At 46.5% G+C, this 18,315-nt stretch overlaps 1 protein-coding gene across 1 annotated transcript in view; it reads left to right on the forward strand.

Moving 5' to 3' along the window:
* Positions 1-18,315, forward strand: part of LOC148517328 (transcription factor COE3-like) — a gene marked incomplete at its 5' end in the record, with an annotated part of 118,172 nt that overhangs the window by 69,366 nt on the left and 30,491 nt on the right. The window contains one exon of the mRNA XM_088478834.1: positions 7,344-7,432. Within this exon, the coding sequence (XP_088334960.1) occupies positions 7,344-7,432 (89 nt within the window). The remainder of the gene's footprint in view (positions 1-7,343; positions 7,433-18,315) is intronic.

Here is an 18,315-nt window from a genome sequence, read left to right on the forward strand (position 1 = left end):
CTGCCGCTATATCACCCTGTGTGTGGGGGCCTTAAAAGGGAGATTTATCAAAGCTTGAAGAGAGATACAGCACCAGCCAATCATCTTCTAGCTGTCATTTCCAAACATTGGGGTCTAGTTACTAAGCAGTGTTAGGAGACAGAGTGAAAAGTGATAAGGTACCAGCCAATCAGCTCCCAACTGTCATTTTTCAAACACAGCCTGTGAGATGACAGTTGGGAGCTGATTGGCTGGCACTTATCACTTTCTTATCACTTTTCACTCTGGGCCTGATTCAGAGCCGCTCGTAAGCGGTGCTTGTTCGCTCTGAGCGATGTTCGCACAACTGCGTATGGGTTGTAATAATGCGCATGCGCTAACCAGTCATTGCGGTCGGAAATCGTGCGCTCGTAAAACAGCAAGGGGCTGCTAATTTGATTGACAGAATGTACCGTTTGTGGGTGGTAACAGGGGAAGGTGCTTGAAAACGGGGGAGTGGAGATCCGAACGCAGGCGTGCCTAACTGTCAAAAGGGCGTTTAATGGGTGCGCATAATTAACAAAGCAGCGTCATCGACCACGTCACTGGGTTGTCTCTTAGCCTGAACTGCTCGCAGTGATAGCGGTAAGAAACACCTACCACAAGCACTGCGAGCAGTTCAGATGCCTTTCGATGTTCCCGATTAATCTAATAAATACCGGAGATGACGTGTGATGCGAACAGCAAAGGGGCGTCTTTACAAAATAGCGAGCGCATTTTTCGGAAGCTCGCTCAGACATAGAGGCGTCCACAGACCGCAAAGAATGAGCGCTCAATTTAAATATCCGGCCCCTTTTTTAGAACGAGCGTCCACAAATAGCGTCCGGCTCTGAATCAGGCCCTCTCTCTCCTAACACGGCTTAGTAAATAGACTCCACAGTCTGTAACATGGCAGCTACAAGCTGATTGGTTGGTGCTTTATCTCTCTCCGAGCTTTGATAAATCTCCCCCTAAAACAGAAAAAGGATCGTAATCTGGGGGATTTCAAGTAACATAAATATTTAGCGGAAACCTCCTTTACATGCCTGTAGCTATAGTGCAGGGTGATTGCTCTCCAGATGGGCCGCTCGTTCCTCTGTCTATTCCCCGGGAACTTGTGTTGCGCTGTCTCACGTAGTCGCCTCATGTTGGTGTTTGGGGAGATGCTGACAGATTACTGGGGAAAGAACCCGCGACTCATGTTTAGTGTAAATCAGGTCATCTATCTTCATCCTTGGTTAGTATGAGGTGACACATTGGGGAGGTGGGGCTGTAGGTCAGAGGTCAGGATAAGCCGCTCTCCCCCTCCCCCTGGGATCTCATCATACCATTACTCATAGATTGCCGAGAAGGAAAAGACTTATTGATCATGTGCTGGGAAAAGATATCACAAAGTAATGATATCAGGGAGGAGGGGGGGAGTGGTGTATCCAGCAGTGATCATATGTACAAGTGTAGTGTGGACGCTGCCTTGGCCTGTCCTGGCATCTGGTGGGTTAATGACACAGCCCTGTCCTCTAACCAGAAATGAGCGGAGCTACCCTAGTACACGGCTGCACATTTCCATGTGTTGGGGACCAGAAACAGGACAGATCGCAAAGAACACATTTATTACTGTCACTGCAGCACAGCTGTCATGGAAATCCAAAAAACATGGTCTGTAGTTGTCTCCCAAAGCCGAATACTTAATAGTCATCATGTCTCAAAATAAAAATAAAAATGCATTTAAGAACCCCAATAAGACAATCTTCCCAAATCTCATCCCCCACTACCATAATATGCAATAGATATGATTACAGCCACATTACTGATACCAGCATTGAATAATAGCATGTTAGGGGAGGGGGGGGTACTCTGTTGTAGAGAAGAGCGGTAGGGGTGTAGAGGGGGTTTTCTGTTGTAGAGATGAGCGGTAGGGGGGTACTCTGTTGTAGAGATGAGCAGTAGGGCGGGTACTCTGTTGTAGAGATGAGCGGTAGGGGTGTAAGGGGGTACTCTGTTGTAGAGATGAGCGGTAGGGGTGTAAGGGGGTTGTCTGTTGTGGAGATGAGCAGTAGGGGGGGTACTCTGTTGTAGAGATGAGCAGTAGGGGTGTAAGGGGGTACTCTGTTGTAGAGATGAGTGGTAGGGGTGTAAGGGGGTACTCTGTTGTAGAGATGACCGGTAGGGGGGGTACACTGTTGTACGGAGGAGCGGTAGGGGGGTGCTCTGTTGTAGAGAGGAGTGATAGGGGGGGTACTCTGTTGTAGAGATGAGCGGTAGTGGTGTAAGGGGGTACTCTGTTGTAGAGATGAGCGTAGGGGGGAAAGGGGATACTCTGTTGTAGAGATGAGCAGTAGGGGTGTAAGGGGTACTCTGTTGTAGAGATGAGCAGTAGGGGTGTAAGGGGGTACTCTGTTGTAGAGATGACCGGTAGGGGGGGTATACTGTTGTACAGAGGAGCGGTAGGGTACTCTGTTATAGAGAGGAGTGATGGGGGGGTACTCTGTTGTAGAGATGAGCGTAGGGGTGTAAGGGGATACTCTGTTGTAGAGATGAGTGGTGGGGGGTACTCTGTTGTAGAGATGAGCGGTAGTGGGGGTACTCTGTTGTAGAGATGAGCGGTAGGGGGTAACGGGTTACTCTGTTGTAGAGATGAGCGTAGGGGGGTAAGGGGGTACTCTGTTGTAGAGATGAGCGGTAGTGGGGTAAGGGTGTACTCTGTTGTAGACATAAGCGGTAGTGGGGTAAGGGGGTACTCTGTTGTAAAGATGAGCGGTAGTGGGGTAAGGGGGTACTCTGTTGTAAAGATGAGCGGTAGGGGGGTAAGGGGGTACTCTGTTGTAGAGATGAGCGGTAGGGGGGTAAGAGGGTGCTCTATTGTAGAGATGAGTGATAGGGGTGTAAAGGGGGTACTCTGTTGTAAAGATGAGCGGTAGGGGTGTAAGGGGGTACTCTGTTGTAGAGAATGGCGGTAGGGGGGTAAGAGGGTGCTCTATTGTAGAGATGAGCGGTAGGGGTGTAAAGGGGGTACTCTGTTGTAAAGATGAGCGGTAGGGGTGTAAGGGGGTACTCTGTTGTAGAGATGAGCGGTAGGGGGGTAAGGGGGTGCTCTATTGTAGAGATGAGAGGTAGGGGTGTAAAGGGGGTACTCTGTTGTAAAGATGAGCGGTAGGGGTGTAAGGGGGTACTCTGTTGTAGAGATGAGCGGTGGGGGGGTACACTGTTGTAGAAAGGAGCGGTAGGGGGCTACTCTGTTGTAGAGAGGAGTGGTAGGGGGGTACTCTGTTGAAGAGATGAGCGGCAGGGGTGTAAGGGGGTACTCTGTTGTAGAGAGGAGTGGTAGGGGGGGTACTCTGTTGTAGAGATGAGCGGTAGGGGGGGTACTTTGTTGTAGAGATGAGCGGTAGGGGGTAAGGGGGTACTCTGTTGTAGAGATGAGCGGTAGGGGGGTAAGGGGGTACTCTGTTGTAGAGATGAGCGGTAGGGGTGTAAGGGGTACTCTGTTGTAGAGATGAGCGCTAGGGGGGAAAGGGGATACTCTGTTGTAGAGATGAGCGGAAGGGGGGTAAGGGGATACTCTGTTGTAGAGATGAGCGGTAGGGGGGTAAGGGGGTACTCTGTTGTAGAGATGAGTGGTAGGGGTGTAAGGTGGTGCTCTATTGTAGAGATGAGCGGTAGTGGGGTAAGGGGGTACTCTGTTGTAAAGATGAGCAGTAAGGGGGTAATGGGGTACTCTGTTGTAGAGATGAGCGGTAGGGGGGTAAGAGGGTGCTCTATTGTAGAGATGAGCGGTAGGGGTGTAAAGGGGGTACTCTGTTGTAAAGATGAGCGGTAGGGGTGTAAGGGGGTACTCTGTTGTAGAGATGAGCGGTAGGGGGGTAAGGGGGTGCTCTATTGTAGAGATGAGCGGTAGGGGTGTAAAGGGGTACTCTGTTGTAAAGATTAGCGGTTGGGGTGTAAGGGGGTACTCTGTTGTAGAGATGAGCGGTAGGGGGGTAAGGGGGTGCTCTACTGTAGAGATGAGCGGTAGGGGTGTAAAGGGGGTACTCTGTTGTAAAGATGAGTGGTAGGGGTGTAAGGGGGTACTCTGTTGTAGAGATGAGCGGTGGGGGGGTACACTGTTGTAGAAAGGAGCAGTAGGGGGCTACTCTGTTGTAGAGAGGAGTGGTAGGGGGCTACTCTGTTGAAGAGATGAGCGGTAGGGGTGTAAGGGGGTACTCTGTTGTAGAGAGGAGTGGTAAGGGGTGTACTCTGTTGTAGAGATGAGCGGTAGGGGGGGTACTTTGTTGTAGAGATGAGCGGTAGGGGTGTAAGGGGTACTCTGTTGTAGAGATGAGCGCTAGGGGGGTAAGGGGATACTCTGTTGTAGAGATGAGCAGTAGGGGGGTAAGGGGGTACTCTGTTGTAGAGATGAGCGGTAGGGGTGTAAGGTGGTGCTCTATTGTAGAGATGAGCGGTAGGGGGGTAAGGGGGTACTCTGTTGTAGAGATGAGCGGTAGGGGTGTAAGGGGGTGCTCTATTGTAGAGATGAGCGGTAGGGGTATAAGGGGGTACTCTGTTGTAGAGATGAGCGGTAGGTGGTAAGGGGGTACTCTGTTGTAGAGATGAGTGGTGGGGGGTACTCTGTTGTAGAGATGAGCGGTAGGGGGGTACTCTGTTGTAGAGATGAGCGGTAGGGGGGTAAGGGGGTACTCTGTTGTAGAGCTGAGTGGTGGGGGGTACTCTGTTGTAGAGATGAGCGGTAGGGGGGGTACTCTGTTGTAGAGATGAGCGGTAGGGGTGTAAGGGGATACTCTGTTGTAGAGATGAGCGGTAGGGGGTAACGGGTTACTCTGTTGTAGAGATGAGCGTAGGGGGGTAAGGGGTACTCTGTTGTAGAGATGAGCGGTAGTGGGGTAAGGGGGTACTCTGTTGTAAAGATGAGCAGTAGGGGGGTAAGGGGGTACTCTGTTGTAGAGATGAGCGGTAGGGGGGTAAGAGGGTGCTCTATTGTAGAGATGAGCGGTAGGGGGGTAAGGGGGTACTCTGTTGTAGAGATGAGCAGTAGGGGGGTAAGGGGGTACTCTGTTGTAGAGATGAGCGGTAGGGGGGTAAGAGGGTGCTCTATTGTAGAGATGAGCGGTAGGGGGGTAAGGGGGTACTCTGTTGTAGAGATGAGCAGTAGGGGGGTAAGGGGGTACTCTGTTGTAGAGATGAGCGGTAGGGGGGTAAGGGGATACTCTGTTGTAGAGATGAGCGGTAGGGTGGTAAGGGGGTACTCTGTTGTAGAGATGAGCAGTAGGGACCCAAGTTACAGGATTTTGGCTCTTTTTAGCAATTAAAAAAAAAAAATCCAAAACCAAAACATAATAATGACTTGGAACCAAAATTAAAACCAAAACTCATCTGCGCTCATCTCCACTTTATTGTGGAACGGAAGCAGATAAATTCACTATGGGCGGGAGCCTTACACAGTATATATGATGTATTTGCATGAACATGTGTTATGGATTTCTGCGATCAGACTTGGCCATCTCCTGACAGAAGGTGCTGGTGCTTTGGGTATGGGCTTGGGGAAAACGCGCCCAGAACGAGAATTATTCTGTGCAACAATGAGCTGGAAGGTGTAGAGAAGGAGCCTCCATGTCCCTGTGTGAGCTCATTTCCACCCACATCTTATACACTATTATCACATGAATACAATGTAACATATCATTTATCATTGCACTGTGCTGTACTGTGTGTGTTCCTGGGAGTTGTGTGCAGACATGTATCCTTTGTGTTAAAACAGCTGCTATGCAATGAACCCATTTATATGAGATATAGGGGTCGATTCAGACACGGGCGCTAAGCCGCGGACGCACCCTATGGGCGATTGTCACCCGTCTGCGCATGCGTATGCATTGCAGTGCGTATGCGCGAACCAGTCATTGCATTTGGGAATCGTGCACTCTTAACTCAGTCTGAGCGCTACTTTGAGTGACAGCGCCGTTTGTGGGTGCTTATGAATGGGGGAGTGGTGCTGCGAATGCAGGCATGTCTGGGCGTCAAAACAGCGTTTTATGGGTGTGCATAATTAGCATGGAGGTGTCATTGTACACGTCACTTGGTTGTATTTCAGCCTGCAGTGATCGCAGTGCTTACGGTGGGGTAGGGTCTACCACAAGCGCTGCGTGCAGCTCCGATGGTTCTCGATGTTACTGATTAATCAGACACTTCCAGGAGATGACATGTGCTAAGATAGAAAACTGGACATCATTACACCAGCGTGCGCTCACTCTGCCGCCTCTCTCTGAAACATATAGGGCGTCCTTACACCAGACAGTGCGATAGCGGAATTTGCGTGCACGCCCCTGACAGCGAGAGAGCGCAGCTTTGTGTCCGGGTCTGAATTGCCCCCATAATCACCTACATAGTTATATGTGCTGTCTACCTGTGTTCCTGATGTCTATGTGCTGTCTACCTGTGTTCCTGATGTCTATGTGCTGTCTACCTGTGTTCCTGATGTCTATGTGCTGTCTACCTGTGTTCCTCATGTCTATGTGCTTTCTACCTGTGTTCCTGATGTCTATGTGCTGTCTACCTGTGTTCCTGATGTCTATGTACTGTCTACCTGTGTGCCTCATGTCTATGTGCTGTCTACCTGTGTGCCTCATGTCTATGTGCTGTCTACCTGTGTGCCTCATGTCTATGTGCTGTCAACCTGTGCTCCTCATGTCTATGTGCTGTCTGCTTGTGCACCTCATGTCTATGTGCTTTCTACCTGTGCGCCTCATGTCTAAGCTCTGTCTACCTGTGTTCCTCATGTCTATGTGCTGTCTACCTGTGTTCCTCATGTCTATGTGGTCTGTGTACCTGTGTTCCTCATGTCTATGTGCTGTCTACCTGTGTTCCTCATGTATATGTGCTGTCTACTTGTGTTCCTCATGTATATGTGCTGTCTACTTGTGTTCCTCATGTCTATGTGCTGTCTACCTGTGTTCCTCATGTCTATGTGCTGTCTACCTGTGCGCCTCATGTCTAAGCTCTGTCTACCTGTGTTCCTCATGTCTATGTGCTGTCTACCTGTGTTCCTCATGTCTATGTGCTGTCTACCTGTGTTCCTCATGTCTATGTGGTCTGTGTACCTGTGTAACTGCTTTCTGTGGTCCTAATGCTTGAGTGGTGCCTGTTTGGTAAAGCTGCTATCTGCATATTTGTGGTCGGGTTATGGGGGCTTGTAGTTGCAGATCAGTAAGACCCTTTGTTAATCCAGCCCACCCTATAATTGGTCTCAGAGAGACATCCCTCCATACTGTTGGGTCATTGCGTGTGCTACACTTTATATCTTCTTTCCTTTTATGACCACAAAATGATTCCCTAATCAATTTCCACTATTTTCACAGCTTTAAATGAACCTACAATAGACTACGGGTTTCAGAGACTGCAGAAGGTGGTTCCCAGGCATCCAGGTGACCCTGAGAGACTACCAAAGGTAAGACCACCTTCATCATAACCGGTGCACGGACTCCATATCATAGCTGCTGGTGTCACAACTGCTGTGGTGCCTACGTGTTCAGGAGCCCATGCTATGATCTGATGTAATCAAAGCTGTTTTATTAGTGGGTTCTGTATAATAAATCTCTATACTGTAATACATCTGGCTGGATATATGTCCCCAGTCTCTCTGTGTCTCTGTCTATCTCTCTCCCTTCAGTCCTTTGCTCTCATCTCTAATCATTCCTCCTGCAGCGAATCCTCAGTCCTGATAGCCTTTATTTTATCCCTGTCTTCTCAGTACACTTGCAGGTCTAGTCTTCCCTCCCACAAAGCCCACACTCACTGCCCTGTACACTGACAGTAATGTATACAGGCTGGTACAGCTTCCATGGGGATATGAGGTGGTCTTATCAGGAATGACAGGATAAAGCAGATGCCAAATTGAAGCCATTCATCAAAACGTGACAGTTCGCAGCCGCTAACAACGCAAATGGTTATATTCATTTGTGCTCCTTGGTCGGTCGTCTGGGCGCGGGATGGAGGCGGCAGTTGTACATTAGTCTGACTCAACACCGTCCTTATTCTACACGTTAGGGATTCCTGCCAATATCACCTGTCTAAGTCTTCATCAGATGTTTGTCATCACTGTGATCTCACAAATATTACCTGTATAGAGGTGACTCTGTATAACACCAGCAGGACAGATATTTGTTTCACTATGATCTTACAAATACCCCCTGTATAGAGGTGACTCTGTATAACACTTACCAGCAGGATAGATATTTGTATCACTATGATCTTACAAATACCCCCTGTATAGAGGTGACTCTGTATAACAACTGCAGAACAGATGTTTATCATCAGTGATCTCACAAATATTACCTGTATAGAGGTGACTCTGTATAACACCAGCAGGGCAGATGTTTTCTATCTCAGTGATCTCACAAATATCACCCGTATAGAGGTGACTCTGTATAACACTTACCAGCAGGATAGATGTTTGTATCACTGTGATCTCACAAATACCCCCTGTATAGAGGTGACTCTGTATAACACTTACCAGCAGGATAGATGTTGTATCACAGTGATCTCACAAATACCCCATGTATAGAGGTGACTCTGTATAACACCAGCAGGATAGATATTTGTATCACTATGATCTTACAAATACCCCCTGTATAGAGGTGACTCTGTATAACAACAGCAGAACAGATGTTTATCATCAGTGATCTCACAAATATTACCTGTATAGAGGTGACTCTGTATAACACCAGCAGGGCAGATGTTTTCTATCTCAGTGATCTCACAAATATCACCCGTATAGAGGTGACTCTGTATAACCCTTACCAGCAGGATAGATGTTTGTATCTCAGTGATCTCACAAATATTACCTGTATAGAGGTGACTCTGTATAACACTTACCAGCAGGACAGATGTTTGTATCACAGTGATCTCACAAATACCCCCTGTATATAGGTGACTCTGTATAACACTTACCAGCAGGATAGATGTTTGTATCACAGTGATCTCACAAATACCCCCTGTATAGAGGTGACTCTGTATAACACTTACCAGCAGGATAGATGTTTGTATCACAGTGATCTCACAAATACCCCCTGTATAGAGGTGACTCTGTATAACACTTACCAGCAGGACAGATGTTTGTATCACAGTGATCTCACAAATACCCCCTGTATAGAGGTGACTCTGTATAACACTTACCAGCAGGACAGATGTTTGAATCACAGTGATCTCACAAATACCCCCTGTATAGAGGTGACTCTGTATAACACTTACCAGCAGGACAGATGTTTGTCATCACTATGATCTTACAATGTATAATTAGTGGTTTGTTTTATGCTGGCATGGAACTGGGCATTAGAACAATATACATTAAGGTGATGATACAAACACAAGCTCTTAGGTTATTGTGACTTTCGGCAGTGCCTGGCTTGTACATAGGATCTGATACCTGAACGGAATAGTCTCTTTACTGACATGGTGAAGATTCTTACATAGCCATATCCCTGTATGTATGACGTCTGGTCTCTCTGGTATTAATGTCTGACTGACCACCGGCCACCTAGTCCTGTCCGAATCTTATGACCCAACACTGCGTTTCCCATCTCCTTCTGCAGCACCCCCCAAAGGCTCCCAGTGTGAGAATGTAATAATCAGGACATGATCCAGCAGCTGCTAAAGGATTGGTGTCAGGAAATGTGTAAATATTCTAATGTTCTGATAGGCTACAGGGTGATCTGGTCCTATGACTGTTCTAATGCTCTGATTGGCTACTGGTGGTTGATGTAGTCCCCTGAATGTTCTGATGATCTGATTGGCTACAGGGCAATCTGGTCCTATGACTGTTCTAAAGCTCTGATTGGCTACAGGTTGATCTAGTCCAATGACTGTTCTAATGCTCTGATTGGCTACTGGTGGTTGATGTAGTCCCCTGAATGTTCTGATGATCTGATTGGCTACAGCTTGATCTAGTCCTATGACTGTTCTAAAGCTCTGATTGGCTACAGGTTGATCTAGTCCAATGACTGTTCTAATGCTCTGATTGGCTACTGGTGGTTGATGTAGTCCCCTGAAGGTTCTGATGATCTGATTGGCTACAGACAGTTTTTGTCCCATACATTCCATAGCTGCCTACAGAACGACGTCTATGAGGACAATAAAATAATTGAGCTTTCACCTAAATAGAATGCACTTTATAATGCATTGCAGTTATTGCAACTCACTAATTGTGAATGTTATGTAATATATGACCAGCTTGTTCTTTTGTGCCATCAAACTCTAAGGGGTGTGTTTACTAAGATGCAGGTTTTGCCCATGGGGTTTAAAAGGACAATTATATTGAACGCAAAACCAGGTGTGTTTTGCATTTTATAGTATTGCCTCTTGAAATACTGCCGAAAATCGTCATTAGTAAATGTAATACAGTTCCCTGCAAGTCCCTATAACAGCCTCTGCTGGGAATGCACAAGTGATGCGGTCTCGTTCAGTGGGGCAGCGATGAGTATCTGTAATTGTCACTTAATATATGGGACAGAGGGGGTTAAAGAGGGGGGCGAGCCGGAGTGAGATGAGGACCCTGCAGATGAGAAGTGAATGGACAGTCACAGAAAACAAAGCTAAGACAGGTCCCTTAACAATGATAAATGCTCTGTGCTCCACGTAGCAGTGACAGAACCATTGGCCCTCGGCTGGGGAGAGACCGGCACAGTCAGCATCTCACCCTCCCTCCCAGCGGCACACACCCCGGGTAATGGTCATCCCAGGACTTACTCTGAATGAGTCTGACAAGCTCTGTGATGGCTGTTAGTGGGCTGAGCAGGGGGCTCTGTAAAAACGAAGCTAGACTCTGATATCTGACGCCATCTTCAGATGACTTTGGCGCGCTCAGCTCCCGGGGTGTGAAGAGGGCTCAGTGTAAACTGCTCCATCTCCCCAGGGCTCCGCATTGTGCATGCATGACCTAATATCACCTTGGCGCAGTAACGTCGCTGGAACAGCACCCAGTAGAGTTCAGAAGACTGCAAGCGCCAGTATTACCAGCAAAGTTACAGGTTCGGAGCTTTCAGTTCAGCCTGTCAGAGTAGCTGTCCCAGCTAAGGGACAAAGGGCCTGCTTCAGCACAGATCGCAATTGCAACTGCGCACGCAGATTGAGCGATTGTTAGCCATTGCACATGTGTTTAAGCTGCACTGGGCTTAGGCGGCGATCGCACTGCGATTACATAGGGATCCATTGCGGCGCGAGTGACGGGCTGTGAGCGTTTAGGGGTGGTGACGGGGGAGTGGTCAGAGAAACGCAGGCGCGCCTGTCCGTTTGAACCCTGTTTAATGAGCGTGCATAAATTAGCCACATGCGATTGTATACGCAGCCTGAGTACTGCGTATAAAGAGACTTGCAGATTCTGCGACGGGTCAGATCTGGTGTAATTGTGCGTAACGGGCCGATGTGCCCCGATGTTATGGATGGGTACGCAGGACTGTGGGGTGTTATGGATGCGGGAAAGCAGCAGTGGGCGTCTCTGTGCTGGCAGACATTACCATATTTTTGCAGCTTCGTTGTGTGCGATTACGCAGTTGCGATCCATGCTGAATCAGGCCCAAAATTGCTTTAAATAACGGCTATAAGTAACTATATAGGTTTGGGGGGGATTTGACACGGTTTTAATAAATACCCCCATCCCACCCACCCCACCCCCAGTGATAGTGTTCCTCAGTGGTAAAAGTTAATGTTACGGTGCATAAACACGTAACGATTTATTGAACGATTTGTCGATAACGATGTCGTTATCGTTAAATCGTTCAAAAACATCTTTCAGTTTATGAGTTATAACAATGAACGATAATCACAAATGCGCACTCCCGTTTGTAGTTATCGTTCATCGTCCATTTCAAACTGTCCAACATGACGATTTTCATTAAGGGAAGGAACATTGGAGCTCATTCAGACCTGGTCACAAGTGGCCGTTCGCTCGTACGCGGCCGATGTTAAGCGACTGCACATGCGTACACTTCATTCTGCGTGTGCGCAAACTACTCAGAGCAATCAGAATCCGCTCGCTCGCTAAGGAAAGACAGCCCAGTGTAATGAGTGACAGGAGAGGCCGTTTGTGGGTGGTAACCGGCAGGACACTAATAATGGGGGAGTGGAGGTGCGAACGCAGGCATGCCTGGGTATTTCAACGCCGTTTCTAAGGTGTGCATAATTAACAGACAGCGTCATAGTACACGTCACCTGCCTTTTTTTTTTACACTGAAATCCTCACAGTGCTTGCGGTAAGGTAAGGCAACCACAAGCGCTGCAAGCCCTTCCGATGGTCCTCGATGTACCAATGTTTTAATACACTTCTTGGAGATGACGTGCGCTAGTGGGCGTCTCTACATATGCTAATGGCCGTCTGCTTATGCCTTTCCGAGCGAGCACATGCCATGGCGTCACTTAGCCGAATTTGCATACGCTGGGGGCGAGCGATCGAATCTAGCGAGCGGGTCTGAATCAATTCCATTATTCGTTCATCGTTCAAAAAATCACTCACTTTTTCAAGGGAAAATCTGACAGAAAATCGTTGGTTACAAAATCATTCCGTGTGTGCGCACCTTCAGTGATAATGTGTCGCTTTTGCGGGATAATCCCTGCAACCATGCAGATGGTTGAAGTCCAGATTTGAGATTCCATGGGGTTCATTTACTAAGGTGCGGGTTTTGCAACCAATCACATTCTACTTAACATTTATCTAGCACCTTCTTGAAGATAATAGCTAGAATCTGATTGGTTGCTATGGGCAACAAAACCACTTCTAAAAACCCACACCTTAGTAAATATACCCCCATGTCTTCTAATAGAGCAGAAAAATAAAAAAAAATAATTAAAAACTAGATTCAACAATAAATATTTCAAAACATTAATGCATTCAAAAATTCTTGCTAAAAAATAAAGTTTGTTTTAAATGAATGAATTTGGTCTTTTTCATCATCTTGAGATGATTTTAATAGGACAAGTATTGTGTGGGTACATTTTAAATAGGATTTCCCCTCATGAATCATGTGATGCGATAACGAGCCCTGTTACCGGCTGAACCCCTCTGTGTGTGGCAGAAGGGGCTCTTCATAAATAGGCTTCTATTGGGTCTATTCATTAAGCTCATTTTTCAGACATTGCAGTTTCTGCATAATGTTAGGTATACCCATAATGTGTTCCCATTATGTATTCCCGCTCTGTATTCCCGTAATGTGTTCCCGTTATGTATTCCCGTAATGTGTTCCCATTATGTATTCCCGCTCTGTATTCCCGTTATGTATTCCCGCTCTGTATTCCCGTAATGTGTTCCCATTAAGTATTCCCGTAATGTGTTCCCATTATGTATTCCCGTAATGTCTTCCCATTATGTATTCCCGCTCTGTATTCCCGTTATGTATTCCCGCTCTGTATTCCCGTAATGTGTTCCCATTATGTATTCCCGTAATGTGTTCCCATTATGTATTCCCGTAATGTCTTCCCATTATGTATTCCCGCTCTGTATTCCCGTTATGTATTCCCGCTCTGTATTCCCGTAATGTGTTCCCATTATGTATTCCCGTAATGTGTTCCCATTATGTATTCCCGCTCTGTATTCCCGTTATGTATTCCCGCTCTGTATTCCCGTTATGTATTCCCGCTCTGTATTCCCGTTATGTGTTCCCATTATGTATTCCCGCTCTGTATTCCCGTAATGTGTTCCCGTTAAGTATTCCCGTAATGTCTTCCCATTATGTATTCCCGCTCTGTATTCCCGTTATGTATTCCCGCTCTGTATTCCCGTAATGTGTTCCCATTATGTATTCCCGTAATGTGTTCCCATTATGTATTCCCGTAATGTGTTCCCATTATGTATTCCCGCTCTGTATTCCCGTTATGTATTCCCGCTCTGTATTCCCGTTATGTGTTCCCATTATGTATTCCCGTAATGTGTTCCCATTATGTATTCCCGTAATGTGTTCCCATTACGTATTCCCGTAATGTGTTTCCATTATGTATTCCCGTAATGTGTTCCCATTATGTATTCCCGTAATGTGTTCCCATTACGTATTCCCATAATGTGTTCCCATTATGTATTCCCGTAATGTGTTCCCATTATGTATTCCCGCTCTGTATTCCCGTTATGTGTTCCCATTACGTATTCCCATAATATGTTCCCATTACGTATTCCCATAATGTGTTCCCATTACGTATTCCCATTATGTATTCCCGCTCTGTATTCCCGTTATGTGTTCCCATTATGTATTCCCGTAATGTATTCCCATTACGTATTCCCGTAATGTGTTCCCATTATGTATTGGCGTAATGTGTTCCCTTTATGTATTGCCGTAATGTGTTCCCATTATGTAATCCCGTAATATGTTCCCATTATGTATTCCCGTAATGTGTTCCCATTATGTATTCCCGCTCTGTATTCCCGTTATGTCTTTCCGCTATGTCTTCCCGCTATGTCTTCCCGCTATGTACAAACACCGTAATGCATAAGATCTCACAAATCTCCTGCAAAAGGCTAATAAGTGCTGCAGACGGCAGTCACCATTATTATCAATAGGGACTACAGTCTGATCCCTAAAGTTTGCACCAAATTCTGAAAAGTGAAACATTTTGGCGTTTGGCTCCGTAGGTGTACACCATCCTCAGGTGGGTAAATCGCTTTATGTCTATGGAGGCATGCTCGCAGGAGAGGGATCTGTAGCCGGTTACACACTATACAATTATCAGCTGATCTGCCCAATAATTGTATAATCAGCCTGATAATAGGATAGTGTGTATGCAGGAACATTAGCTGATAAACGCTCTGCAATGGTCAGACCGGGCGGCTGAGAGAGCGTGAGCTGCACTCACTATCTCCTTCCCGACTTACCGGTCCCGTTGTAGAGACTAAAAGAAAGTACACAGTGAGCAGGAAGCGGCTCAGTGTGTACGTGTGCGCACCGATCCCATAATTGCCCCTTTGGATTGGAGCGTTTATTGGCACCAAATATCTTAAAGGGCCCTATTTATCAAACAGTACTTGTGAGATATTCCCTGTCAATATGAAATCACCCCCATGTAATATAGAGTGACCACAGCAGATATACAAGACAGGAGCCATAGCTCCCATAGCGCTGTCAGATTTACCCCGGCAGCTAACGCCGTCTTTAGGTTGCATTAGCCCACTGTAGCCTATGGGCTACTTACCGCAGAATTTTCTGCCCACATTGGAGCGTGAGCACCTGGGCGAGACAAAAATCAAAGTGATTGCGGATGTGGTCATTTTTGTTGTACTGATGCCCAGAATGGGCTCTGTAATAATATCTGTAGGCGAATAAGGATTCCTTATTATCGGGGGCTGACCACATCAATGAATAAATACGCCCTGTAGTGTGTATATAGCTTTACCACCCTCCATCCGCTTCAGTAACTGACACTGTGCTCACGATCACTGTCATATCCCCGGAGGAGTCTGTCACAAAGTAACAATACTCCCCCAATATGCCGGGGATGTAACTCATTTCTTTCTGGGTGTGATACATTGTCTGAGGAAGGGCTTATTACAGTCTCCTGAATGATGTCTTGATTTAAACATCACAGTGAGAGAGTTGCAGCCCTATAAGTCTATAGTGATAATAATAGTCATCATATATTGGGTCTTTGAGCTGGTCCCTTGTTCTCTGTACAGCGATTGCCGAGACCCCTCCTCATCTGTCAGCCCCAGATATGACCTGTGTGGTCTCTGCAGTCAGGATCCCAGGACGTACAGTATATTCATCTCTATCCCATTTATCATCATCCCCCTCTTTAGAACTCACTGTCACCCTAATGTAAGCTCACCTCTTATCCTGCTGCTGCTGCTGAAGGCGATACACCCACCATGTCACTGTCATGTCATCTTTAGTTTGGCCACTACCGCTTCTCCACATATCTGTAGTTAAGTAGATACTCAGGGCCCGATTCAGACCCGGACGCTATTTGCGGCCGCTCACTGGCTAAAAGGTGCTGGCTATTTAAATCATGTGCTCACACTGCGTCGCGTAAAGCCGCCCACTAAGTAATATCGAGCGGCCGCACTATGCGCTCGCACTTGTAGAAAGACGCCCCTTTGCCATTCGCAACACACGTCATCTCCGTCAGCTGTAGGATTTATCAGGAACATCGAGAGCCATCGGAGCTGCTCGCAGCGCTTGTGGTAGCCTTTTCCCACCACAACATTGCGAGCAGTTCAGGCTAAAATACAACCCAGTCACATGTGTAATGACGCTACTTTGCTAATTATGCACACCCATTAAATGAAGTTCTGACGGTCGGGCACACCTGTCACTCAAAATAGCAGCCCGACTGCGGGCTACGGGCGAGCACTTTCTCATCGCAATAAGTGGTTCGCGCACGTGCATTGTGACTCATACGCATACGCAAATTGCAAAAAATCGCTCAATGCGAGTGAACGCAGCATAGCGTCCGGGTCTGAATCAGGCCCTCAGTACGAGGCATTTTCTAGGCCAAGCATAAGTTTCTCTTTAACGTCCCAGTACAGGTGAGGAAATCATGTTCTTGTAAAATTGAATCTTGATTATCTTTGGTAGCGGGGACACAGGACTTCAACTAACTAAAACCAGATGCATTGATGGCCAATACTGGACACAGAACTAATGCTAGCATAGCCGTCATAGCTTCAGTGATCCACTGTGCGACTGGACGGCAGCTGTCATACTTGCTTCCTCTTGCAAATGATTGTTTCACAGTCAATAGTTTTAAACTACTAGTCTTCTTGGTCCCCTTATGGGATGAAGATTCACCCCCAGCAGCAGCAGAAGGCCTCGCACACAAGGATTCTTATTGGGAATCCTGGATAGGGGAGGAGTCAGTTAGCTTTCGCAACTTGGTTGCAGGAGGACTACCTGCAATCATTAATGAGGAGATGATGAAGGTGTTGGCAGTGGAGATTGCATGGCCTGGGATATATCCATGCCGCTGGCGGCTGATGCTGGACTGCTTCTTATTAATTTAAAGGGTTTTTGAGATTTTGCAAATGATGTAACAGGGGGAAGGTGCCTGTATGGTTAACATCCCTACCTCTACTAACTTTGGCCTCACAAATGGTACAGATAGCGTGACAATTGTTGTCATGAATTGGGAAAAAATAATTCCAAAGAGGTGGCTTTTTGGTCCTATGCCCAGGCATGACAATGGCCTTCTTATCACTGGCAAGAACTGCTGCCACTGGTGGCTGACTTATTAAGACACAAACAATATCCTCCTCCTGAATTTTATCAACTTCTTCTTGTCCAATACATTCATCATCAACATCCTCATTAGAGTCAGCTACACAAATATCCCCCTCATCCTCTTGCACTACAACAGTAGCAACTTCAATTTCTATGTCATTATCATTACTTTTACTAATACTCATCCCCACATTTGAAATGGGTGTGTAAATGGTGGAAGGAGGCTTCTCTAGGATTGCAGTATCAGAAATGTCAGACTCACTCATAGCACCTGTGGACACCATTAGACTCTCCTCATGGATCTGTAAAGTTTATGAACACACTGTTTGTTCTTCAGCATTACTATTCTTTTTGTGACCTGATTTGCCTGTTATAAAGGTAACACCTCTAGACTCATAGCAAGAAAGTGTTTCTTGTGAGATTTGGCCCTGGCTTCTGCAATATGCATTCTACGGCATAAAACATCAGTAGCAGGACCAACACTTGCAAAGAAAGGCCATGGCCTGAGCCTTACCTTGACCTGCTTGTTGTGTATGGCATGCTGGCAATTTTAAAATTTTCAGCAATAAAATTTCTCTTTATTGTTAGAGATTGTGAAATATTGCTTAGATTTCAGTTACCTTTCAATTCAATTATTCTTGACCACCTTTTAATAGATGTAGAAGTACTGACTGGCAGCAGCCGCAGCACTAGTACTGGGTTACTGCTGCTGCTCTTCTAAAGACTGAACCAGAGGGGAAATTTACTAAGATTTGTGTGTGCCCGATATTGCATTCCTGTACAAGTTTCCCTGATTCTGCAACTCGGAGAGTTAATAGAGGTAAACATAAGTGCATAAACACAGAAATATAACCAAACACACCAATAGAAGTCAATGGACCATGGAACCAACACGAGAGTACTTTTCATAGACAGGATTACAACTCATGACTTATGGTGCATACACACGTAAAGATTTTCTGTCCAACCATCCAACTAGTTGATTGGTTGGAATCAGGGCCGGATTAAGCTCTGTGGGGGCCCCTGGGCAACAAACATGTGGGGGCCCCTATCAATAAAGGTTTTATATATATATATATATATTGTGACACAGTTAGGTTAGGGGGTCCCTCTCCTGGGTAGAGGACTCCTTCCTTACACA

Source organism: Taudactylus pleione, unplaced genomic scaffold (assembly GCF_031769625.1).
Source record: "Taudactylus pleione unplaced genomic scaffold, aTauple2 ptg000220l, whole genome shotgun sequence".
NCBI lineage: Eukaryota > Metazoa > Chordata > Amphibia > Anura > Myobatrachidae > Taudactylus > Taudactylus pleione.